Here is a 27,067-nt window from a genome sequence, read left to right as displayed (position 1 = left end):
CTGTGGGTGGTGTCCAAAACATGGTCAGCCAAGCCTGAATGGCCATAGTTGTGTTTGAAGATGTAAGACTTGTGTTCCTCTAGACGGATGGATGCTGATCTGCCTGTCTGTCCAAAGTACGCCAGCTTACAGGAACAGGGTACTTTGTAAACTCCAGGCAGAGAGAGAGGAGGGAGCTGATCTTTCGTAGATCGGATAAGGGTAGCCAGTTTGCGGTGGGGCTTATATGTTGTGTGTAGATTGTACTGTTTTAGTATCTTGGCTATTTTTTCAGATGTGCCACGGATGTAGAGTATGGTGATGGCATTTTTAAAATCTTGTTGACGAGAAGGAAGGGGAATGGGGGGGGGGAGTTGATTACGAACGCCGCCATTGGCTCCTTACATTCAGAGCTCTCCACCGTTCTTAACCCTGAACTTTGGTCGATTCTTTCTGGCATTTCGGAAACTTCCGCACAGAGAGAATTCCAAAAAATAAAAAATAAACACATCAAGAAATTTAGCAACCTTGTGAAAAACAAACCACAACCACAAATTCAACTGCTCCAGACAGTAATAAACCTCTCTTCCAAAAGGCTCAACGACGATGCTGTCAGCGCCCTTTGCCTTGGCCATAATTTTGCCGTCGCTCCGAAGGAAGTGCCGGTGCTTGACGTAATGGTGAACATCAAATGTGGAATCGGTCGTTTACCGTCGGAGATAGCTAACAACATCAGACTTGACGTAGCCAACATTCTCGCGCATTCTTCTCCGCCAAAAAGTAATTTATCATATGCCCAACGCACGGCTCTCCTGAAACTACGTAAAGAAAAAAGTATCGTCATCACCAGAGCGGATAAGGGTAATGCCACAGTCGTTCTTAATACCAGTGAATATAAGCGTAAAATGAACATTATCCTCCGCGATCGCGCTACCTACATCCCGCTAGAACACGACCCCACAAAAACACAAGTTAAGAAACTTAAAATTTTACTCAAAAAAGTATCTTCCTGGCCCCCTGATGTCACGAAAAAACTTAAACCTTTCCGCTCCCCCCCCCCCCCCCCCGAATATACGGTTTACCAAAAATCCACAAACCCAATTCCCCACTCAGGCCTATAGTAGATGCTACCAATGCACCTTGCTATAGACTATCTAAACAGCTGGCCAACTCTCTGATCCCCCTCATCGGAAGGTCCCCTTCCCATATAAAAAACTCTACCCACTTTAAAGCCCTCACAGAAAATTTAACCTTGAAGAAGACAGACATATTGGTAAGCTTTGATATCTCCTCTTTGTTTACCAATATTCCCTTAATTGACACCTTATCTCTCTTAGAAAACGTTTTTCCCTCTGACATCTTAGATCTCTTTTCCTTTGCCATTAACTCTGGGCATTTCTCTTGGAACAACAAAATCTACAAGCAGATAGAGGGAACTGCCATGGGTTCCCCCCTCTCACCCCCCCCTGCCAATTTCTATATGGAAGATTTCGAAAAACGAGCCATAGACTCAACCCCACTCAAACCTTCTATCTGGCTAAGATATGTAGATGATGTGTTCTCTGTTTGGCCTCATGGCCCAGACACGTTAGACTCCTTCCTCAGTCATCTCAATAGTCTACATCCAAGAATCCAGTTCACTATGGAAAAGGAAAAGAACAATTGTTTACCCTTCCTAGACACCTTAGTCACACACCTGCCTAATGATACACTTACCTTCACCGTATACAGAAAACCCACACACACACAGGCAGATACATTCACAAACTCTCCCACCACTACCCCTCTCAACAATATGGCATTATTAAAACTCTTACCAAGAGAGCCCACAATCTTTGTTCCAGTGGAACCACCCTCACTAATGAGCTTAACCACATACACAGCACTTTCCTCTCCAATGGCTACAGCGATCACAGTATCAAAAAAATAATCAACTCCTCCCCCATTCCCCTTCGTTCTCGTCAACAAGATTTTAAAAATGTCATCACCATACCCTACATCCGTGGCACATCTGAAAAAATAGCCAAGATACTAAAACAGTACAATCTACACACAACATATAAGCCCCACTGCAAACTGGCTACCCTTATCCGATCTATGAAAGATCAGCTCCCTCCTCTCTCTCTGCCTGGAGTTTACAAAGTACCCAGTTCCTGTAAGCTGGTGTACTTTGGACAGACAGGCAAATCAGCATCCATCCGTCTAGAGGAACATAAGTCTTACATCTTCAAACACAACTATGGCCATTCAGGCTTGGCTGACCATGTTTTGGACACCACCCACAGAGTATCATGGAAGAAAAGCACCATGCTCCACCACAGCAAATTCAAGAAAGAGAGACTTTTCTTAGAAGCAGCAGAAGCTCTCAAAAACCAACCAAATCTCAATAAATATGGTTGCATTAAGCTTCCTAAGATTTGGGAAACACTCATCACCAGACTTCTCACCTTACATTCCAGGCCACCTACTACTGCCCTTAGAGGGCGCTCTACCTAGATAGGACTTTAGTGTCACCCACGTGGTTGGGCTTAGTATTGTTTGTTATTTGTGCATATGTTATATTAATTGTTTTTGTAATCCCCGTAGATGTCCTAGTGACTAGGACGAAATATAGGAAGTATTAAATTCTGTTTTAATTCTTTTTGAGTGTTGTAAAAATATCCATTAAGCCTCCAACCTGATGTCCTCACAACACTTAAGCCTCTACATACGTAGCCCATCATACTGCACCTTAAACACATTCAAATTCTTTTGCAGACACCACACTCTTAGGTAAGGAATTCGAATTGCTCGCAACTCTGCATGCCAAAAAAACTGCTTCTTATACAGCTTCCAGGGATGACCTCATGTTTTCTCCTGATCTTCCACCATTTTATGAAAAACCTCTTCAACATTGATCCTATAACAGCCCCTTACCAACTTATGTCTCTATCATATCATTCTTCTTCTTCCTCCTATCCACTAGGCTCTTAAATTGCATCTTCTCAACGTTTCCTCATATTCAACATTCCACAGATCAGAAACTACCTTAGTCACCTCTGGACCCTTTAAATTATGAAATATCGTGCATCAGTCCACCTAGAGCTGAGGCAAAAGTATCCTGAACTATTCATGCTAGACATAAATTGTATATTTCATAATCACTGTGGTATTTACTTTTCCCGTAAGAAGTTGCTTTTCTACATTTGTGTTACAGGTAAAATGGAATTTTTTTCAACATGGCTGAAACCCTACACATACGTTGCAAAATCTTATAGCACATCTTATAACATATCTTATAGCACATCCACCCTCCCCCCAAAAACACACAGTATGTGTGTGTGGGGGGGGGGCGAATATATATCAGTGAAGTGCTTTCAGTGTTTAGAAATTTGTATGCAAAGGAATGTTTGTCTTTTAAAAATTCTGTTATTTATTTTTAATCACAGAACAGTCATTCTGTTATGTTTGTGAGTAACCACTTTTATCTGTTTCTCAGCAAGGCATGCACTGATTTTAAGTGGAGGAATTTTTTGAGGCTGTAGAGAAAGCTACTCACACAATGCAAAAAGAAAAGTTGGTCCTTGCTGGGGATCTAAATAGCAGAGTAGGAAGTGATTATCAGACATGCAAAAATGTTTTGGGAAAATTTGGAGAAAAGAGCAAAGCTAATAATAATGGCAAATACCTGTTGGATTTCTGTTCAGGACATGGACTGGTTATTACTAACACCATGTTCCAACATGAAAATGTGCACAAATTCACACGGAGAGAAGAGGCAAGGAATAAGAAAAGTCTCATTGACAGTGATGTTTTCTTCCTGGTGCAAGACACCAGAGTGTACAGAGGATTTGAAATTGGAAGTGATCACTATTTAGTCTTGAGCAGGATAAAATTGAATTTCATATTGAAAAGAATGACATGTAAGAAAGTTTTAAAGTGAATAAAAGTTGAGCAGCTCTCAGATGTGAACTGGAGACTAAAATGCAAAAGATTATTAAAGAAAAAATGAAAATGTTTGAGAACAGGAACCAAACCTTGGAAATTCAGTGGCAAGCCTTGAAGAAAACCCTCATTGATTCAACTAGAGAGGCATGGGGTGAAGTTGTCTGCAAGGATAGAAAAATTTGAACTCCATGGTGGACAGAAGTTAAAGAGGCAGTGAAGAAAAGAAGAAAGCATATTAAAAGTTCCTGGCAAATAAGTCAGCTTGTGCTCTTAGAGAATGCAGAGACAAATGTAAGAAAGCTAAACAAAAGTCATGGGAGGACTTTGGCAACAAAGTCCTCCCATGACTTTTATATACAAAATAAATATCAAGAAGGTGGCAAAATATTCTGGAGGTTGTTGAAGAAGCTTAGGAATGGAGGAAAGAGTGCTGTAAAAGGAGTTAGAGATGATAAAGGTGACATGAAAAAGGGAGAAAAAGATATCCTTTGAAGTATGGACTAATTACTTTGAAAATTTGCTAAATGAAACAAGCAGTGATGACAGCACAGTGATAAAAAACACTGACCAGGCATTCAGTCAGGAATACATATCCATACTTGAAGTACAAAAAGCCATCAAAGGCTTGAAATGGGGAAAGGCAGCAGGAGTGGATGATATTCGACCAGAAATGCTGAAGTATGGTGGTGTAAAAGTCTTACAGTGGCTGCACTGCATAGTTCAGAATGCCTGGACAGAGGGACAATTTCCAGAAGATTGGAGTAGAGCTCTCATAGTACCCATATATAAAAAGGGAAATAAAACTGAATGTGAGAATTACAGAGGTATTTCCCTACTGAGTGTTCCTGGCAAGATCTATGCAAGCATACTTGAGAAACGGTTGTGAAGAATTGTGGAAGAAAACTTGGTGAAGAACAAGCTGGATTCAGGTCAAATAGAGGCTGTCAGGATCAGACTTCACTTTACGACAAATAGTGGAGAAATCATGGGAATATAACAAAGATCTGTATTTAAGTTTTATCAATCTGGAAAAGGCATATGACAAGGTGCCAAGAGAGAAGCTGTTCAATACGCTACAGTTATATGGTGTCAATGGGGCATTATATCAAGCAATACTTAGTCTTAATTTGAGTTGTAAGTCGGCAGTTAGAATTGAAGGAAGTACAGGAAGATGGTTTAATGTTAAATCTGGTGTGAGACAAGGATGTACATTATCCCCTCTGTTATTCATTATCTATATGGATCACACTATGAAGGAAAGTGGTATTAAACATGATATCAAAATTGGAGATGTTAATGTCAGCTGCTTGCTTTATGCAGACAATGTTATACTTCTAAATAAATCCGCTACAAGTCTGCAAGATTTTCTGAGTAAATTGAATAACTGTTGTAATAGATATGGTATGAAGGTCAGCATTAAAAAGAAAAGACAATGAAAATAGGCAGAATCACTGAAAATGTCAACTGTGTTGTGAATGGAGAAGCTGTGGAACAAGTAAAACATTTCGTTTACTTAGGGATGATTTTTAGTGAAGATGGTAAATTAAATATCGAAATAGACAACAGAATCAACCAAGCTGGTATGGTAGGAAGTCAGTTGAGTAAATTCATGTGCAATAAGAGAGAAATTAGTCGGAACACTAAATTAGCTGTTTACAAGACAGTGTTGAAACCAATTTTAACTTATGGATCTGAGAGCTGGGTCAGAAGTAAAACACTTGACCAAAGACTAGAGACCGCAGATATGAGAGTTCTGAGAAAGTTTAGAGGCGTGAACAGATTGCATCAATGGCAATATCATATTAAAAAAGAACTTGACATTGTCAGCATCCAGGAATGCGTTAGCAAAGCTTATCTCAGGTGGTATGGTCACTTAAACAGAATGGGCGAGGAAAGATTAACAAAACAATTGTTCTCTGACAAGTTGGCAGGAAAACGACCCAGAGGAAAACCAAGATATAGGTGGATTGATATGGTACAAAGTGCCTTAGACGATTGAAATATAAGATCTGGTAATGTTGGAGTCTTGACAAGTAACAGACTGATTTGGAGGAAAATTGTAGATAAGAAGTTAGTAATGATCTAAAGTTTTCATGTAGTACTATCATATCCTGTACACCCCTTGAGAGTACATGGCAAGAATTTGATGATGATAAATACACTTGGCAAGCACTCATATGTTTAGCTAACTGCACTTAGATGTCATCCGAACAGTTTATATAGAAAAAAAAAAAAGTTACCTTCTGAGATTATTAAGTTGCTCATAAGTATTAAAAAAAATGTTCGGTTTTAATTTTAAAAACCATAAATTTTTTTCTTACTGAAGCTAGTAATGTAGGTGATTGCTGTTCATTGTAGTTACTACATTGTGCCAATATGGCACTAATAGTAGTAGTTTTTTGTCTGCCAGTGATGAAGGCAGTGCAACTGCGGGCTTTCTTGCATGATTTATACATAACCTTGATAATTCCCATGATAAAGTATTATTCAGGTAGTAATTATTTGCTAACTTATATTTTCAAGAATTTGTAAAAAAAAAAAAAAATTTTGTTCTTAGTTTTTCTCTTTACTTTCAGTAGTTTTGCAGTTTATACTAACTGTTATCACTTGGTTCCTTCCATTGTAAACTCAAAAAACTCCAGTTTTCCCCTTATCCAAAAGTTTTGAATCTCCAATAATCCTATTTGGTTATCTTCTTTGCATTTCTCTCTGCAAGAAAGCCAAAATTGTTATTCTGCTTGTTTGCAACAAGCATGTTTGTGTTGTATATTTGAAATGTAGTGGTAGGCTGACAGCCCTCATCCCAGGCTTCTTTGCTTGAATTCTGATATCTAGTCTCAGATTTGTCATCAGTTATGTAATAGTAGTTAAATATTTATTTAATCCATTCTCTTTCTTGGACTAATGATACAGAATTGAGGTGAGGTTAAGTGGAAGACAAGTACTATTGATAGTTTTGTTTGCAACATGTGGAACTGTAGCAGGATAACCTAAGACATCAATTTTTTTCTGGAATATTTTAAAGTAGGATCCATGCTTTTTAAATAAAGTTCAAGCTGAAATGCATGACAAAAGTAAAATTCAGTGAACTGGCAAAAGAAGATTTCTTCTTACTCTTTAAAGCACTTTGGGGGTTTTTCTGATAGTAAACAAGCATTGGTTTACACTTAAAACTGATACATACATTTCAACAGTATTGATTAATCTTTTGGCAACTCCTGCTGCTAGATGCATATCCTGAACAGCATTTATTCCCAGAACAAATCCGTTCGCCATAAAAACTTTTTATATTGATTATTATATTTACAGCTATTTTGCCTGTTTCTGTTTAGGAGTGCCCCTGTTTAAATGTCATTGGCTTTTTACTCAAGAATTCTTAGGGCATTGTAGATGTATATTTACTAATAAATATATGTAGCATAAAGGAAGAGAAATTTACACATACCTTTTTCTGGGTGTTGTGGCTTTTCTTCTTTCTGCGATGTGCAAACTACTCTGTATGTGGGAGGGGTTTTGGCAATGTGGGAGAATTAAAATAGAAATGGGAAAAAAAAAACGGGTTTTTTGAATAATGTATATATACATATATATTATATTATTAGGGATGGGCGGAGCGTTTTTTTTATATTTATATAGGGTGGGAAAGGGTGAAAGAGGTGGAAAACAGCAACTGATTTTTAGAGGGGGGTGGTTATGGGAAAGGGGGTTGATGGGGTGTGGTCCGTTTCAATTATGCTTGGTCATCGTCTGAACACATGGAGGAAGTGGATGCTATGTCAGGCCGGTTAGGTGCTTCTGCTTTTGAAGTGTTTGTGTTATCGCCTATTGGTCGGGGTTGTGACCTCAATTTTATGTTGTGGAGCTTCCAAACCTTGGAGATTATGTAGGGCCTGTGGACATTGATAGAGTTTGCGTCACATTTTATGGCTATTGTTTCTGATATTCTAAGCATTGTTTCATTGTCTTGTCTGTCTACTATGATGGCCTTGTCGATCTGCGGGGTATGTTTTTGTTCCAGGGCGTGAACAGCTTATTCGATTTTTCTTTTTGATGTTGCGTTTTTTAGTATTTAAATGTTCTGGAATAGGGATGTTACAATCATGGAAGTGTTCTTGTAGTCTTGCCCATAAAGACCTGATGGTGGAACCTGTGTAGGTGATATCACAGTCTTTTTTGGCAGGGAAATTTACCTTTTTATATTGAACACCTTTTTATTACAAGTTACCATATTGATTTTTATCTCTTACTTTTTTTGTAGTTCATCCTTGATATGAATTTTCAGTTTTTAGTCCACATATCTTTTATTTCCCATATATTTTTATCTTTATTTTATCTCCCCTTTTGGAAAAAAAAATTTCTAATGTATTTATTCAAGTGATAGTCCTAAATGGTTTATAGTTCATTTTAATGGTTTGAAGTTTAGTTATATATATACTTTTTATCAATATATTTCTGATTCCATTCCATAAAAAAATTAATCTTGAGGATTCTATAAAGGTATGTCAAAAATTCCTTTTATATTACTTTTCTTTTAATAAAATACATATCAATGTTTTCATTTAATTGGAGTAAAAAAAAAAAAGCTAATCAAAATAGGCATAGGTGTTAATATCAATTTAGAGGAGTAACATGGAAAATTCCCAGAAATAATATTTATAAAAAAAATAAAAAATAAAAAAACTGTTGGAATTTTAATAATTATTCTCAATATCTGGTATCTTACTATTGAAGAGCCACTTAATGGTCATTTGGCGTAATTTTCATTCCGAATGTTACATTATGGAGATTATAGTGATTCCTAAAATTGAGCCAGAAAGCAAACTTCTTTCTGCACCTTTAAGCTGTTTCCTTTTTTCCTTTTCTTTTCTTTCCTTTTTTTTAATGTGACTCCTACCTACAAAAAGGCTGAAGTATAGTACTGTGGGCAAGCTTTCTGTTGTTTAATATTTTTATTTTTTACATAGTTTAGAAACCTTGCTTCAGTTTGAGCCTCCTATAACCGAGAGAAGTGATCTTGTACCAAGTGATGAAATTCATCCATGCCATTCAAACTTGCAGCCTTTGTTTGGAGAGCAGATACATCAATCCAATCAGTCAACCGGGCCAACATTAACCTTTACTCATTATGCTAAAATACTTCAGAATATATGCCATAAAAGTCACCTTTGCATAGACTGTAAAACTACAATTGTTAGTGAGATTTCTAAAAGACACAGATCCAACTGAAAAAAACAACCAGGATTGTATAAAATTTGCTAATTCCAAAAGTCTAGCCACTTAGCTTTGTCACATATTTCCTACTATTCTTTTTTCCATTCATTTTACTATTTTTTGATCCTTTGTTCTCAGTGATTCCCAAATACACATAAGACTTCTGTCTTCCTCACTTCTCTGCTTCCCAAAATAAATCTGTCATCAATTTCATCCAGATATTCTTCTTTAGGGAAATTGAATATGAAGCTCTTATGTTATTTTTCTAATAATTGGATCTGGGGAATAAATGACAACTTATGAATTTTTATGAACAAAGGTGCCCTTGCACCTTTATTATGGACATGTGCTCTTCACCTGCTAAGAGATTTTTTATTTATTTGTTTTTTCCACATTATGACTTGAAGATAAATAGTATAAAATTAGAAATTACATGCTTGCTTTTCCGACTTTCTTCATATTTATTATTATTATTATTATTATTATTACATAATACCTCCAGGGAGTCCAGAGACTCATCAAGGGAGGGCACCTACTCTACAACTCTGTCTCCACCAATGCCATCTACTGCTGGCTGCCACTAGTATTTTCTCAGACAATCACAAACATCCAGTGCTAGTGCTAGGTTATTTTGCACCCTAGGTAAAGTTTACAAGTGCCCTCCCTTATTTCAAAAGTTGGATATTTTTTAAAATGAAATTTTAAATATAACAAATAAAAATTATTTTGGCATGCTTTATTAATAATATACAAAGTAATATACGATATGAAAATCAAATTTTAATTTTACTTGCCTTCAATTTTGCAAAATTTTCTACCATTTCCTTTAAATCTAGTGTAGAAGCTAGCTCGTGTTCGATTGAAATTGTTGCCAAATCTGTTAGCCTGTTTTGGGACATTGTTAAGTATGTTTTAACAAGTTTTAACTTTGAGAAACTTCGTTCTCCACTTGCTACTGAAACTGGAAGTGTTAGGAGAATCTTAGTGCAACAAAAACAGTGGGTATGCAGTCGACAAGCTTTTGCTGCTGTACTATAAAGAATAGTACTTCTTGTGGTGGCATATTTTGGAAGTCTTTGAGCTATTGCTTGAAGTTCACTACAGAGATCCTTGGCATTAATATCTTTATTAGCATTATGAGTCAAAACATTTTCAAGATTTTTGCAATCGTTTAGTAAATCAGCAGTTGTTTTTTCAGTGATATTATATATATCATAAAGAAATCCAAATGGAACATTATGCTGCTGTAGTTGTTGGAACCTCTCTTCAATTGACTATAGCCATATCCAAGACACAATAGTAAAATTCTATTTTGAACTTCTGCTGAGGATCTTGCAAAGCCTCATCTTGACATTCGTATTCGAACTGCCATCTTTGTCTTCTCTTTCTGTTTTTTTCTATTTCAAAATTCGGTCGAATCTCCAGTTCTTTTGCAATTTCAACAGCATCAGTCAAAATTTTTTCAAAACCCTTATCAGTTCTACATTCTAGAAGGTATTCTTTGTTTACTTGTAGTTGCTTCATAACTGAATTTAAATCAGCCTCTTTTCTCTGTATCATTTTGCTTGAAATATTTACCTCATAAAGGATGTTGTACCACGCAACAAGGGATACTATGAACTTAAATTTACAAATGGAATGAAAGGGCTTTTGCTTCATGTCGTATTTCCAGTTGAATTATTTAATCTTGGGCATCAAAAATTTCCATGAGTGCATCATATATACTGACAAGATGATACTTTAGTGGTTTTAAAGCGTGGACACGGCTCTCCCATCTTGTGTTACTCAATGGTTTAATAGTCAAGTCCGAGATACAAGTAGAAAGAATTCGCCAACGATGAGTAGATGCAGAGAAATAGTTATAAATCTGTTGAACTAAAGTAAAGAAGCTGGTTGCATCTAAACAACACCTGGAAGCTTCATTGACCAATAAATTTAGAGTGTGAACTACAAGGAATAAAGAAGGCCCGAGGATTTATATCTAGAACTCTCTTTTGAACACCATTTTCTTTGGCCTTCATATTACTTTCGTTATCATATCCTTGACCATGGAGATTCTCGATCGGTAATTCCATTTGCCTTAGATGTTCAATTAAAATTTCTGTTATGAATGAACCTGTAGTTTCCTCTAGAGGAACAAATCCTAAAAAATGCTCTCTTACTATTACCTCAGGTTTGGACATCTCATTATTCGATGGAATGACAATATCAACAAAACGTACAATCATTGTCAGCTGTTCAATATGGCTAACGTCTGGAGTGCAATCCAAGATGACTGAATAATATTTTGCTGATTTTACAAGGGATAAGATATTATTTTTTTATAGCTTTTGCCAAGATTTGTATAAGCTCGTTTCGAATATCTTTTCCTAATGGATCATTATTTCTTGACTTTTGACTCTACATACATGTTCTTTCATCACAGGATCAAAGAGAGCTAAATATTCAACAAACTTCAAAAAATTACCGTTACAGGCAGTGTACAACTTTTCGTTGGTACCATGAATTGCAAGATTTTGTGTGCCAAGTACTCTAACTAATGCTCCAATATTTGACGCCAGTATTATTGTTTGCTGATTGAAATTATCAAGAGTTGTTTCTGCGATTAATCGCAATTCAAGTTCTTTCCAAGTTTTCTAAATGAGAAGTACTCCTCTCATGTGAAGAAAGGATTACTCCTGATTTTTGTAGGGTTGATGTAGTTTTTTTTACTGAATATTTTACAGCAAAAACAAAAAACTGCATCCTTTGATACTGAATATATTAACCATTGACGGTACACTACTTCATTGTTCGGTAGTATCCTCTTGTAGTGTAAAGAGGAAAATCTTTTTTGTGAATCTTTGGGGAAATCGTATGACACAATCTGTTGTGATCCATTTTGTACTAAGATTTGTCGAAAATTATCATTAAAATTAGAAGGCCAATCCGTGGGATCACTGTAATTTAATACAAGAATAGTAGTATCTTCTTTTTCTTTATTTTGCACATCTGTTCTTGGATCGTTATCGTTAATAAGAGTAACACAACATTCATCTTTCATATCTTTGGCAAAAGAATTATCATGTTCATCTTTATTAGTTGTTTCTCTTGTGCAGAGATATTTCAAGAAAGAACCCTCTTGCTTTGCTAGTTCTTTAGCTTTTTTTGATTTTCTTTTCTGATACTGAGCTCCAGATGGACGTTTTTTTATCAGCCATAGTTAACTAAAAATTACTTTTATAAATAAACTTTCTTATAAAAATAAAAGTATTTTTAAAAAAGTCACAGACTTATTATTGATTACTCATACATTATTATTAATTAATTATCGTTAATTCATTTTGGACACATCTGGAGATTATCCTGGGAATGGTTCCAGCAGGGCCACATCATTCCAACTGTTAAGTTTGGTGGAGGCTCAGTAATGGTATGGGGGTGTTTCAGTTGGATAGGGTTTGGTCTATTGGTAAAGTGTCCAAAACCAGGACATCTGATGGCTGCTTGGACATCATGGACAACTTCATGTTTCCGATGCTGTGGAAGTATCCTTGCATGTTTCAGCATGACAGCGCTGCTCCATGCCATACTGCACTGTGTGTTTCCAAAACTGGCTTCCAAAAAACAACGTTAAGGTGTTGGACTGGCCAGCTCAGAGTCCAGACCTCAACCTTTGGACTAATTAGAATGCTAAATTTGCTTCAGACTGCAGCAGCCATCACAAGCAATAGGGGTAACTTTGCACAAGAAATGGAAGGATATTTCTGTTGCAATATATCAGAAATTGGTTGAAAGCATGCCCTGAAGGGTATTTGCAGTCATTCAGGCCAAAGGTGGTCCCACTCAGTGCTAGAAATGTAATTAAAATGCATTTTTTTTTTTACTATAGTTTGTGAACATAGTGTATATCTAAATATGCCGTGAAATAATATTTGTGATCTTTCCCTGTAGGCCACAGCAGAAGGTACTTCTGATACAGTAAAAAACTCATATAGAAAATATAGTTATGCTCCTACTCTCCCTGCAGCAAGTAGTGTAAGTTTCAAAATTAATAGATAATTAACAATTAAAGTTATTTTATACTTTACTGTTTTGTTATTAAATATCTACTCATTCATGTACATATTATTTGATGAAACGGTTGCTCAAGTTACTTCCTGTTTTTTTTTTTATGATGCTCAATGAATTGTTTTACCATTTAAACTATTCAGAACTTTATTAGATTCATTCTTGTGCAAATTAATACAAATGTATGGTAACCTCATGTTACTACAGTTTCATATTTCATAACTCGTGACTGATCATGTGTTTACAGCTTCTATCAAGTGTTCTTTTGTTTTGTTGAGGTTTACTATAGAATAATTATACAAAATATTGGACATTTAAACTTGAGTGAATGCCTGTTTTTAATGGAAGAAACAGACATCTAAGGATAAGAAAACTTTTTTTTTAAAGATATTAATACCCTATAGTTTGCTTTGGTCGCTACGACATTTGCATAGGCACAAGGGTATGAGAAATGCACATGCATTCAGGTACAACAGTAGGCAGTCAAATAGACTGAGTTTGAAATGGTGTGATATGCCAGTCCTAACTAGCATATCATCTCTCTTTCTTTCTCAAATTTGTATTTACATCTGTATATACAGAGCTTTGTTTCACAGAATCTGATCTATGTCACTGGCATTGGTCAGCAATCCTGTAGCAACTGTAGTGTAAATATTGGACATATATATTTCAATTTTCAGGAGCAAGCCATACTTGCATGGTGATCTAGGTGATGTCCAATATTTACACTACAGTTGCTACAGGATTGCTGACCAATTCATCCCTTACAGGCATTACCCAATTACCCTTTTCTGTGAAACAATAAATAATCCAATCCTTTATGATCTGATTCTCCTGAACTGGTAATACCTGTAAGGGATGAAAAGACAGAAATGTAATCCCCAGAAGAATATTTTAAAGCTGCAGAAAAATTTTGCTGAAATATAAATACACAACTCTCAAATAAATACATGATTAAACAACTCAGTGCAAAAAGCTATTTTCCAACAAAACTTGACTCCCATGCTTTTCTTTTTTAGGCACAAAATTTAGGAAGGAAAATGGCATTAATTATTAGTGATCTATGAATTCTCAGATCTAAAAAATCAATATGTAAAAAAAACTCAGAAGAATGAATGGTACAATTAAAGACTAGCTCATTTATGCAGCAAAATTCAACAACCAGTAGCAGCAAAAAAAATTTACATTTCAGTGGCATTACAAAAGGTTATTAAGGAAGACGTTATAAAGTATGAAACAATGAAATGTAAAAATATATTAGTATATTTCTAGAATTCAGCTTTTGGGTTTAGTTCTAGTTTGCAAACAGATTATGGGAAGGAAGAAAAAGAAGGAAAAATGTTAAAGGCCCTGTATTCGTAGACCATCCCCAACAACGCATCACTTAACTCACTACAGTTATGTGAAGTTTGCATAGTAATAGGAGTAGTGAATTTATCATCATCACTAAAAAAAAGTCATTAATGATATTATTCGAGATTGCATGTTTGCCATCACACATAAATCAGCTAGTCTTTAATTGTACCATTCATTCTTCTGAGTTTTCTTTACATATTGGGGTTTTAGATCTGGAGAATTCATAGATCACGAATAATTGATGTACCCAGATAAGTGCCTAAATTAGCAATTGTAGTGATTTTGGATGTGGGATCTGCAGTTGATCTCCCACAGTTACCAGCAGTGTTCCATTAGATGTGATTAACATGATTTGAAATTCTCTTCTGTTTTCTAAAGTGAACTATATTCTTGGATGGACCTTAATAATCTTTGTAACAAATCTGTGGAGCTCTGATAAAGAACCAGTCCACATCATAAAAATATCAACATATCTATACTAGGTGGTAGGTGTGGGGAAAGTACCATGGAGGAGGCACTGCTCATATTGTTCTATAAAATTTGTAAGCATTGAGAAAAGAGAACTTCCTTATGGTTAATATAGTTTCCCTATGTACTCCTTTAGGGAAACTATAGATTTCCTCTTATAACATTTTTCTGTGAACTTGTCCAACTCTTGGAGAAGAACAAGCTGGATTCGGGCCAAATAGATGTTATCAAGATCACATTTTCACTTTATGACAAATAGTTGAAAAATCATGGAAATATAATAAGGATCTGCATACTTAAGTTTTGTAGATCTGGAAAAAGGCATGTGACAAGGTGCCCAGAGAACAGTTTTTCAAAATGCTACAAATGGAACATTATACAGAGCAGCATATAATTTATATTTAAGTTCTAAGTCAGCAATTAAAATTGAAAGAAATACAGGAAGATGGTGTGATGTAAGACAAGGGTGCATGCTATTGCCACTCTTATTCATCATCTATATGGATCACATTATGAAAGAAAGTGGCATTAAAACTGATATTATAATCTGATATATGATACTTACTAACTTGGAGGAAAGTTGTTGATAGAAGTTTGGTAATAATGTAAACTTAATCTTATAGTACTGTCATAGTAACCTGTATACCCATTGAGGATACATATCAAGAAGTTGATAAATCATACCAAGAGAATAGATCTCTCTCTCTTACACACACACACACACAAATAGATATAATGCTTTTATTGTTTGGCATACTGAAGAATAACTTGTCACTCGAGCCATTTTTTATGTTTTGGTCTCTTATGGAAGAAATAATTAAAAAAATAAATAAACAGGAAAATTCCTTCATGCAGAATCTTTTTTTTTTTTTTTTTTATCAGGAAGAGAGATATCATGGATCCTAAGAGACCATACATGTGGTAAGCACAAGTGATGAACAGAAAAGCATACAAGAAGTGCATTATGTTGACAAGATTTTATTAGAAATTATTACACTAGTTCAATACAAGAATGTTAAGCAAGACAGTGACACATACCAGTGAACATTAAGCTCACAACTATATTGATGACATTCCCATGCATAAAACAATTGATAAATCAGTATATATTTTAAAGAATGAAATAGAAGTAGCCTTTGTGTGTTAAAAAAAAAAAAAGTTTTTCATTCTTTGATCGTGAAACTTTTACAGGCAAAGAGAGACCAAGTGTCTGAAACGTATTGTCATTTGATAGGTGTTATACAAAATAGATAAACAGAAGAAAATCAGGAGAAAATGTGAACATCTCAAAGGCATTCAGTAAAAGCAATCGCAAATCAGGATTGACATTCCATACTACATTTGAGTTACTATAGCAGACACCACTATAACAAACTACCAAATAATACAAATAAGTTTACTGTAGAGAAAATCAACTATACTAAGAAGAAATATGTTATCTGGGAAGAGACAAAAAAACACTGTTATGTTTCATACAGGAGCTATATAAAAAAAATCTAAAGAAGTTGTCAGGAATTATTGTTACAAAGGCATCTTCATGGAGTCTGAAAACACGTTATCTATACCAGCGCTTCCCAAACTGTGGGCTGTAGGTTTTGTTGGGGGGGCTGTGAATAATGAAAACAAATTTAAAATGTTTTAAGACTAAGTAGATTTTTTTATTTTAAAAGAAACATATTTAACTTTTATTATTTTTTATATTTTAATGGAAAAATTCACACATTGGTGTTGGTTCACAAACTTTGCTTCCTGCGTATTTTGGCGCTTAATGAATATTAGTAAATATTGCTTATTCATATGTTTCATTTCAGAGCAGTAGTTAATTGTATTTACTTCGAATGCTATCCGGGGAAGCTCCAAATCTTCCTGTCCCTTTCATCATGCATTCGTAATCAGGGACTGTTGATATTGACTTTATATACACATTATCACTGTCATCTGAGCTAGTTTTCTGTTACCAATAAAAGTTTCGCATATACTTCACACATGAAAAAAAGCTTAAACAAGTTCATGTGGGGAGATAGTAACTCGCTTGCAGTGGTAAACAACATGCCCTCCCTACCTCCCTAACAGCCACTATACTGCAGAGGCAATAAAAACAAGTACTTTTATTATGCCAGTGAATAAGGTATGAGGAGTATGTGTAATATATTTCTCAACAAATAGTGCAATTAGAGACAACTGGGATAAAAACACTAATTAATGAATCACATGTCCCCTCATACAGAAACTATGCTGTATAGACTGAAACAAAACCATATGTTGCATGGGCAAACACAGTATCTAACTAAAAACTATTGTTATTAATTAGATGTGTGTGAGTTTGATTTCCCAAGGCAGCAATAAAATTCGTAAAAGTGTTAAAACTAAGTAATATATATATATATAATGAATGTTATGGCAGTTTCACATATGGAATTCGGTTGAAGAGAGTTAGCATTTCAACTCAGTTGTCAGCTATGCTTTTATCTTTCGGTTGCGCGATCTTTTGTTAATACTGCATCAATCATATGCATGTTTTAATAACCTGCCTTTGCTGTCTGTTTCGTGTTAAGCTTAATTACCTTAAATGGAGAAAAGTCACAAAAGAGAAAAATGTTCCTGGTCCATGGATTCCCTTATTCAGGTAGTATTCACTAATTTCATGTTATCAGTCTGTGGTGTGCCAGTATCGGTAAGTGGTGATATTATTTGATCTATTCTATGTTAAAAAATTTAACCCTGAGATGGATAAGTGGCTGATAAAAAATAAAAAAAAATTCCTGCAAACAATCAGAAGAAGCAGAAACAGACTAAAAAAAAGGACAGTATTTCATATTTTACCAGAACAGCCCGCATAATCTTCAGAACCAAACAGTAAGAGGCAAAAAATGTAATATATGCATTTGATTTTTGCAATATTCGCTGTGTATGTTTTATATTGAATATAAATATAATAAATATTATAATATATCTCTCTATTAAGATTTTTTTTCGAGGCGGGGGGTGAAATATTTTTATTTTTGCAAAGGGCACCCTGACATTCAGAAGTTTGGGAAGCACTGATCTACACCAATCATTATTCACACAATATCAATGAACAAATTTAAAGATCTATTAACTGACATAGCTGTCTTGACCAGTTCTTGCAACTTATTTCAGTTATTCACTGCTCTCTAATCAAAATTCTAGTCTTTTATACCTTTGCTAACTACACTCTTATACAACTTCCAGGATGACCTCCCTTGTTCTTTTGTTTCATGTATTGAAATATTTTTTTAGCATCCATTGTATAAAATCCATTAAGTAACTTGTACATTTCTATTATGTTCGCCCTCATCCACCTGTCAGCTATACTGTATTTGTGAGGGGGGGGGACACTCCACAAACCTGTGAAAGAATCCACGTACTCAAATATTTTACTCATTAAAGCCACCACATCACCTTCACCACTTCCATATTACTTTTCTTCTGATTCACACTTTCATCATTTGTATTTCTTTCATCTCATAGATGTTCAACAGCAATCTAACCAAGGAAATGAAGTGTAGAAGTTGCAAAAGTTCTATACTTGGCTTTCTTGTAATGTCACATGCATAGATGTGTGGTTGTGTTATGTGCTATTCCATGGGGAAGAGATCTGCACTAGATTATGGTCTGAGCTACCTAGTGGACAAACATCATTGATAGCTTACTTAGATGGATCACTAGTGAGGAAGATATCCAGGATGTTTGGGAAGTTGGGGTTATTCTGGTGGGTATGTGAACAATTTGTGAGAGATTGTGTGTTTCAGCCTCTCTACTAGCTTGAAATTTGCAGTTGGAAGATGGCAGCCAACTGATGTTGTGAGCAGTGTAGTCTGAGGACGATGATTTTACTGTTAGGAAAGTTGGGTTGAAGAAAATCAACATTTAAGGAAAGGTAATTGAAGGGTTCAGAGTGGTTATTGCCATTAGGAAAGTGGTAGAGACAGCATATGAATAAGGTAGGTGATTTTTAACCAAAGGAGATTCCAAGTTGAATACTCTCTGGTATGGTATATTGGAGTGATCTGCAGACTCCCACCCACCTGTGAGGCAAAAGAAGTTGGAGTGTGTAGTTGGAAAAGCAGATATCAGTAGTGTTTGAATAGGTCGAAATTTGAGTTTATCATGAAGAGTAGGTGAGGTTTTGCAGACTGGAGGTGAAAGTGAACATCATTAAGGTTAGAAATTGAGGCTTCATATATATTTGTGAAATAGATCCAGAAGGTTCTAAGAAGTTTGCTTTTGACCACATGGGTCCTACACGTTCCCTATGCAGTGTTTGGGATCAGGATTCCACCCTGGTTATGTACAGTTTGATTTTCTCACTAGTGAGGATGCGTCCCTTTTTTATAATTGATTTTCCATGCTTTTTCTCCACTTTGATGAAATTAGTTCTTTTCGTAATTGCTGCTACTGCTTTTTTTTTTTTTTTCCCACTGTGCACAAGTCATTTCTAGCTGGGTTTGTACACGTGATGTGGGACTGATGCCTTCTAACTTATTGTTCACAGCCAATATGAATGCAGATCTGCTTGTTGGGATATCGCAGGTCACTTTTATTAAGCATGGGAAGTTTATTTCATCTCTTTCTCTCTCTCTCCATGTAATCATAGGCCCAAAGCAGTGACACCTGACAATTTTCTTGGGATTAAAGTTACATGTTCAGCGAGCTTGCAAATGTCGTCATTTAGTATTACATTAGGGATAATGGCTCTGTACTTTTTATTTTCCGTCTTGATCGTGTCTTATACTGATGAAGCAATGAGGTCACGCAACATGTTATCTTTGAGACACTGATTGTGGAGTGCCTCGAGCTTTTTTACCATTTGTGGAGCATGATTTCGTCAAGCATGATAAGCTGTTGTTCCATGTTCTTGCAAAGTTTAGGAACTGTTTAATGGTGGAGAGGCACAGGGGACAGAAAAATGGCTGACAGAGGTTACTCAGGAATTTGAGCACCTATTCATTGATTTTGGCATGAGTCTACTGGGAACAAAATTTGCAAAGTTAACTTCTTTTTTTTTTCTTTTTCATAATGTCTAGTTTACAGCTTCGAGAGGTCTATCTGCTGTAGTGAGACTTTAAGCACTTTGTCATTGCTGCCATCTCTGCTTTGGTTTGGCTGCTAATGTTGCCAATCTTAAAATATGGGGAAACTTTTTTTTTTTGAAATGCTTAGAGTATTTACGGTCAGTTTAGTGACCTTGATAACTATTTCTGATAACTTTTACAATATGAATATTGTATAAGGTACATCAAAATTCAGTATACACAATTAATGGACTTTTACTGTGTGTGTGTGTGCATGTGTGCTTTGAATTAAACTGCTGATAGACATCATTTTAATATTTAGATAACACTCAATCCTAGTTATAGCAGCCTTCAAGATGAAGATTGGTTTCATGGTGTTTTACCCAGAGAAGAAGTTGTTCGCCTTTTGAAAGAAGATGGAGATTATTTAGTACGAGAGACCCATAGAAATGATGAGAAACAGATTGTATTGTCAGTGTGTTGGCAAGGTCATAGGCATTTCATTATTCAAACTACAACTGATGTGAGTATATTTTATTTTTTTATTTCATTGTTGGAATTCACAGTTTCAATTTGTATTTTAGATATTTCTCATTACAGATTGAAAACATTATATTAAACAGAGAAGGTTTTTATAATTCTGTGTCATTGGAACATTATTTTGATTAATCTCCAAGGTGATTTATATTTATAGTTAACTATTAGTAAACAAAGGATTGGACAGGGCCGTACTTATGCACAGGCGTATGAGGCTCTAGCTGGGACACTCAAAAATTGGGGCCAATTTAAGTGCCCCAAACAATGAGGAGGACTAGTGCATCGGGCCCTGCCAGCCTCTGGAAAAGTGTAAGTACGGCCCTGGGATAATATACAAAGAAGTCGTCAGCTGGATGTATTCTAGACATTCATTCAAAATAGATAAATGAAAACAATGAGTCACTAGTTAGCTGAATGTGCAAGAGTGGTTAATGTATCTATTTTCCAACCAGCAGGCTTGAATACCACGATGAGCATGGATGTTTATGATTGTTCTTAGTAGGAGATGAATTTCATTGCCTAGCATGAAATCATTTCCCTGCTTGAAAAAGTTCTATATTTGGTTTCTAGAGTGAGGATTCTATGTACAAAAATAAATAAATCCAAAATATTTTAATAAAGAAAAAATTCCTTAGTCCACCCATAGTACAAATGTACTATAAGTTTACAACCTTTCATGGGTGGGAGTGACATAAAAACAATTGACTCTCATTATAACAAAGTTTCTCACTATAAACTACTGAAAAATCCTGAACAAAGTGCCTGGCACCACAATTTACTCAAACTATCCACTACAATGAACTATTTCTAGGGTCTGTATGACTTTGCTGTAGTGAGAGCTGACTGTATGCTGTCAACTCTTTGTCCATTTTCCCTTGCATGTTGACTGATTGGTCAATGCCAAGTAACTCGACATTTTGATTAAAGCTGTGATAGAGTAATTAAACTATCTGCATAGTGTATTATGCAGATAGGCTAACTTACTTTCATTTGAACAAATCCTGATAAAGGTTCTTTGTATCCTAGGGGAACAAAAAATGAAACTGGCATGCCATATACTTTGATGAATATATAAAAATGTGCTCTTCTGTTGTAGAAAGGATGGATACTCAGTCAAGTAAGTTTCCACCTGATGTGTTAATGGAAATTCACTATAGCAAACCACTATTAGAAACTGTTTCCTTTTGATCTGTGTAAGTTTGCTGTAGTGAGAACAAACTGTAGAATCAAGTTCATTTGAACATGCCTGAGGAACTGGACATTTTTCATCTGAAAAATGAGTATTGTGTGTTTTGATAGTAGAGTGAGACAGGAATCATTAATTGATTTCTTTCCTACTGAGCAGTATATAATATTTTTAAAGAAGTTTTAGCAGCATCACCTCATGTTTGAACCATATGAAAGATGTGTGATTAGTATGTCTAGAAATAAATCCTTATTAATTACTAAATTCAGAAATACAAGTTTTAGTTGATTAGCAGCTTTGGCTGCTCTCACTGGCTATTCTGAATTCTACACTTCTCTATCACTTCAAAATCTGCACTTTGCACTTATTTTTCTTCCACATTGTTCAGACATCTTTGAAGAATATTGTGTAAGTGTACTGATGTGTATGTATATATGTGTATTTATATGGCAGCAGCTTTTGTAATTAAGTAGGACTTTACATTAACCTTTCTAACAGTCACCATGAAGTGCTTTTCTGTCCACTAAAATGTGTGTGTGTGTGAAGCTTACAACAGAGTTAGAGAAACATGGATAAGAGGTATGATAATCCTGCACACTCAGGAGAATACTTAACTATAATAACTCATTTGTAGCTGCATTTCAAAGCCAGCACTATTAAGCAGCATGTAACATGTAGTTTCATACAGTATGTGCAGTGCAGCTGTAATTTTAAATAGAGATATAGGCTAAATCTACAAATATACTTGTATAATTATAGTTTGTTGTTAATGGCAGGACAAAATAAAGGAATTTTTCATAATGAAATGCTTTCTTTTTTTATTTTTCATCTTATGGCAAAAAAAATGCCATTAATGTGTACAGAAAATGGTTACAGTCAATTATTACATGTAACACTTATACCAGCCTAGTAAAACAAATGTCAGAATCGTGAGTACATTCTGTAGTGTACAGTTTTGAATCTGAAATATCTACAGTTTGAATAGGCAATCAGGGATGCTACTATACTGCACTTACAGAATGATTTGAATAGGCTGGAAATGTAATAAAACGATAAATGGCTGTCATTTCAGTGTTATGGTGGATAAGAATTTGAAGTTCAAAGGCTGCATAGCAAAAATTGCAAATACAACTGTGAGGATAATTTCAATGTTGATATGAAAATTGACATGTCAGATTAAGGAAGTCTTTTTGCCTCTTTACAAGGCCTTGATATGACCACATCTGGACTGTGTGCAGATGAGATAAAGAAGCATGGAAAGAATGCAAAGAAGAGTTTGATTATGAGGATAGTGAGAGTATTTTGGACTGCAGACTTTTGTAAATAGAAGAAAGCAGGGTAATTTGATAGAGATCTATAAACTTCTGAATGATTATAGGACAGTGATTTTCAACCTTTTTTAATCTTACGAGATACACTAAAACTAATTACTAAAATTCTATGGCATGCCATTCAAGTATTTAGAAATATATTGACTGTTTCAAATAAAGACTAAACCCATTGCAAGCCACTTTATGAACCAGCCCTCTTTTTGAAAACCCCATGATGAAATGCAAAAGAATTATCAAAGTTATTTATGACATTAATTATTTAGTAATTTTTTCTAATATACATGCATGTAACATAAATATATTTTTTAATCAGTGAGACACCTGAGCTTGGCATTGTTTCATTATGTCCCTTGTGTGATGTCAGATTGTAGATAGGCATACCCTAAATCTTCTTTCAAGGTTTCAAGCCATGAGCTATTCTTGTTTTTATAATGTTCATTGCAGAAAAGCTAGCTTCATACGGATATGAAGTGGAGAAAGGAAGAGGTGCTTCAATTGCCTTTTTTTGTGATAATGGGATATTCACTTCGAAGAGATAACCAGAATGAAATAGTGTCTGTTGTAGAATGTTTAAGTTTTTATCCTCTGTTGTTTCTTATTTCCCTTGGCTTGTCGTATTCTGCAGTGTTTAAATTTGCTAACTGACATGCATTTAAGACAAACAAATCTCTTACCCAAAGATGATACATCAAGTGAGGAAAAATACTTTGCAATATTCTTGCTAAGCAATATTAAACTTGTAAAATCAGATCTGTAAGATTTTTATCCAGTCTGCAACCTTTTGTCAGCTCAAACTTTTCTCTTCTGATTCCTGCTTTCCAAAGCATTAGTTTTTCTTTGAAAGCATTCATTTTGTCAGTACAAGTAAGAATATTTTCATGCTTTTCTTGCATACTTTTATTAATAGTGTTCAAAGCTTGTAAAAAATAAGCAAAGAATGCAACCTTATTGTACAGTAGCTCGTCACTAAGAAAATCAGCTAACTCAGATCGTTGAGTTGTCAAAAAAGCTAGAAACTCCACTTTTAGTTCATAGAACCTTGAAAGAACTCTCCTGTCAAATAACCACCTCACTTCTGTATGCATTAGCAGCTGCGTGTGAGAAGCTTTCATTGAGGAACATAGCGCCGCAAACAATCTCGATTGTAATGGTCTACTTTTGATATAATTAACGATTTTGACCGTCTCATCTAGTACTTCTCTGAACAGTCAATAAAAACAATTCTGGGGTTCTTTTGTTGAGCCAGCAAATCCTTTTACACTTCTTGACATAGAGCAAGCACCATCTGTACAAATACTAAATACATGATAGGACAAGTTGTGAGAATTGAAATAATTATCAATATCAAAAATGTCTTGGCTCTTTTGTTTCCAGGAGTGGTTGACAAAAACTGTTTTATGATATCTGTATTATAAACAGATCTACTGAATGCTAGAAGTCGAGCTTTTCCAGTGACGTCAATTGATTCATCCAGCTGAATAGCAAACATGTCGACTTCTTTAATGTGAGCTATCACTTGCAGCTCAATATCTTGAGACATAACCTGAATACATCGCCTTATGGTGTTATCTGACATAGTGATTTTTAAAACCTCCTTTTCATATTCCTCGCCAAACATGATATTTTTATAGCATGTTAATAAAATTACAGATTCGGTGATTATGTGAGATTTCATCTTTTTGGCAACTATTTCAGCAACAACATAACTTGCTTCTTGCACTTTTTCCGATATTGTCACAAATTTGGTCCATTTTTTTGCCTGGAAAGTTTTATTGAGTACAAGTCTTTTGAAATATTCCACTGGTTTCTTGCACAAGTGGAAGTGTTTTGACTGCAGATGTCTCTTCATTTTGCTAGGAACCATTGCTTGATTTGCCACATACAACACATGTGGGATGTGGTGAATTATCTTCACTTGAAATAAAGCTAAACGACAAATAATCTCCTTTGTACTGGCAGACATTGTCTGCCAGTACAAAGGAGATTATTTGTCGTTTGTTGATTATTTGTCACTTACTACTTCACTGTTATCTAATTTTCATTTTATTAGAGACTTGTCCATGCTGTTGGAAGTTTTTCCACTTCGTTATACTATAAATTAAAGATACCAAGAAATTATATACTTGGTTTAATCCTTTATCCAAGTGTAAGCAACCAAAGTATGCACACACTTGGATAAAGGATTAAACCAAGTATATAATTTCTTAGTATTTTTAATTTATTGTCCTTATAAAAAAATAATTAATTTATGGATCCTTGTATAAAAAAAAAATAATGAATTAACTCTTACCAGTTAAAAGAAAATACAAGTATCACTTGAAATTACTGGTCTCGTAATGTTTTAAAAGTGCAGCACTTGTGGGTTTCACTAAAATTCAACAGCGTTGAAACATAGCAAAACAGATCTTATAGAATTGAAACTGATTCATCTGTGTCAGATGAATGTCAAAGATTTCATTTGTTCACTGATTAAACCTGTCTCAGAAAAATGTCAAAGATTTCATTTGTTCACTGATTAAACCTGTCTCATCTTTATACAGTGCTAGCCCAGCATATGCTATAATTGTTGCACAACTGAAGGAACCCGTAAACATACAACGATGCATATCTATAATAACAGGTATAATAAATCTATATTATACCAATATAATCATAAATTTTATATACCGTTAACAATTCCGTTTTGATGCAGTATAAACATTGACTCCTCTCATATACTTTGTAAGTAAAATGTGCCAAAAAACTTCTTTTACATCAATTTTTATTCTCTTATATCAAAATCTTGCTTCACAGCACACCGGTTGAAAATTGCTGTTATAGGTTATTGTCTGCTGAAATTTTTCATTATATTGGAAGGTGGGGAAAGAAGAGGGAGGTGTCCCTGAAAGTTGAGTTTGTGCACAGTTAAGAAACTGATAGAGCTAGATTTTTTTTTTTTCACAGAGCAGTGATTAAGTCTTAGTTTTCCTGTTAAAATATTGAGCATCTGGTGTGAATGAGTTTAATAGAAGGTATGGCAGCTGGTGCATGTGATGTATGGTCTCATTCAATGAATCCTTGACTCCCATGGGGGGGGGGGTCTCTCAGATTATAATTCCATTCCTCTCTACCTTTTTATAGTTTGACTTTTTTTTCCTCAGTACTTCATTCACTTCTGTTCAAGCTACTATTTATTCCACCTCAAGATAACTTCTTGTTTTAATAATTTAAATATAAATTGGGAAGAGACACTAGAATGAGCAAACAAAAACACTCTACAAACATAAGCTTGTAGTATGCACAACTAACAATTGTTTAGGTAACTCAACAACTATTAGTTGTATACCTAGGTGGGGAGCATAATAGAAAAGTTTTGTTTATTAGTTGCATGAGTTTTCCTGTAAGTTTTTAAATAATGCATATCAGAAATTATGCAAAGCTTTGTCTAATATTAAAAGAATGGTTTGGTTTCCTTGGCTAGGGAAAGTTTAGGTTTGAAGGTCCAGTGTTTCCTTCAGTTCAAGAATTGATTTTATACCAGTACCATTCTGGACTTCCTGTGACAAGCAGATCTGGAGCCATTCTCAAGAATCCAGTATTAAGAGAAAGATGGGAACTTAACAATGATGATGTAGAACTAGTAGAAAAAATTGGAAGAGTAAGTAATCCTCTTCCCCTTAGCTCCATTTTGATGCTTGATTTTTAAATATGCATCTGTAAATTGTGCTTGATGCTTAAAATTGTTTTCCTAAGTGTAGTGCACTTACCTCCCAGGAGTATGTGAAAGGTATTAACATGGCACTTTTTTATTTATTTATTACTTTACTTTTGTATAATGGTTCCTACATGTTTGATTATTAGTTATATAATCATTTATGTGTACTGCTTATTGTATTTTTTTTTGTTCTTCTTAATACAGAAAAAGCTACTAGCATATGTGGTGAAACTGTGTGTAGTTATAGTTAAACTAGTAGGTTTAACTATCTATATTATGATCTATTAAACCTAGT

At 34.9% G+C, this 27,067-nt stretch overlaps 1 protein-coding gene across 1 annotated transcript in view; it reads left to right on the top strand.

The window, feature by feature from the left end:
• The window catches only part of LOC150098091 (tyrosine-protein kinase Fer-like), a 222,119-nt gene that overhangs the window by 143,097 nt on the left and 51,955 nt on the right, over positions 1-27,067 (top strand). The window contains exons 11-13 of the mRNA XM_090406102.1: positions 13,048-13,131; positions 20,347-20,547; positions 26,539-26,715. Of these exons, the coding sequence (XP_090262228.1) occupies positions 13,048-13,131; positions 20,347-20,547; positions 26,539-26,715 (462 nt within the window). The remainder of the gene's footprint in view (positions 1-13,047; positions 13,132-20,346; positions 20,548-26,538; positions 26,716-27,067) is intronic.

Source organism: Typopeltis vanoorti, chromosome 16 (assembly GCF_054136105.1).
Source record: "Typopeltis vanoorti isolate ZY-2024b chromosome 16, IOZ_Tvanoo_1.0, whole genome shotgun sequence".
Classification (NCBI taxonomy): Eukaryota; Metazoa; Arthropoda; class Arachnida; order Uropygi; family Thelyphonidae; genus Typopeltis; species Typopeltis vanoorti.
This window is presented reverse-complemented; position numbering and strand designations above follow the sequence as displayed.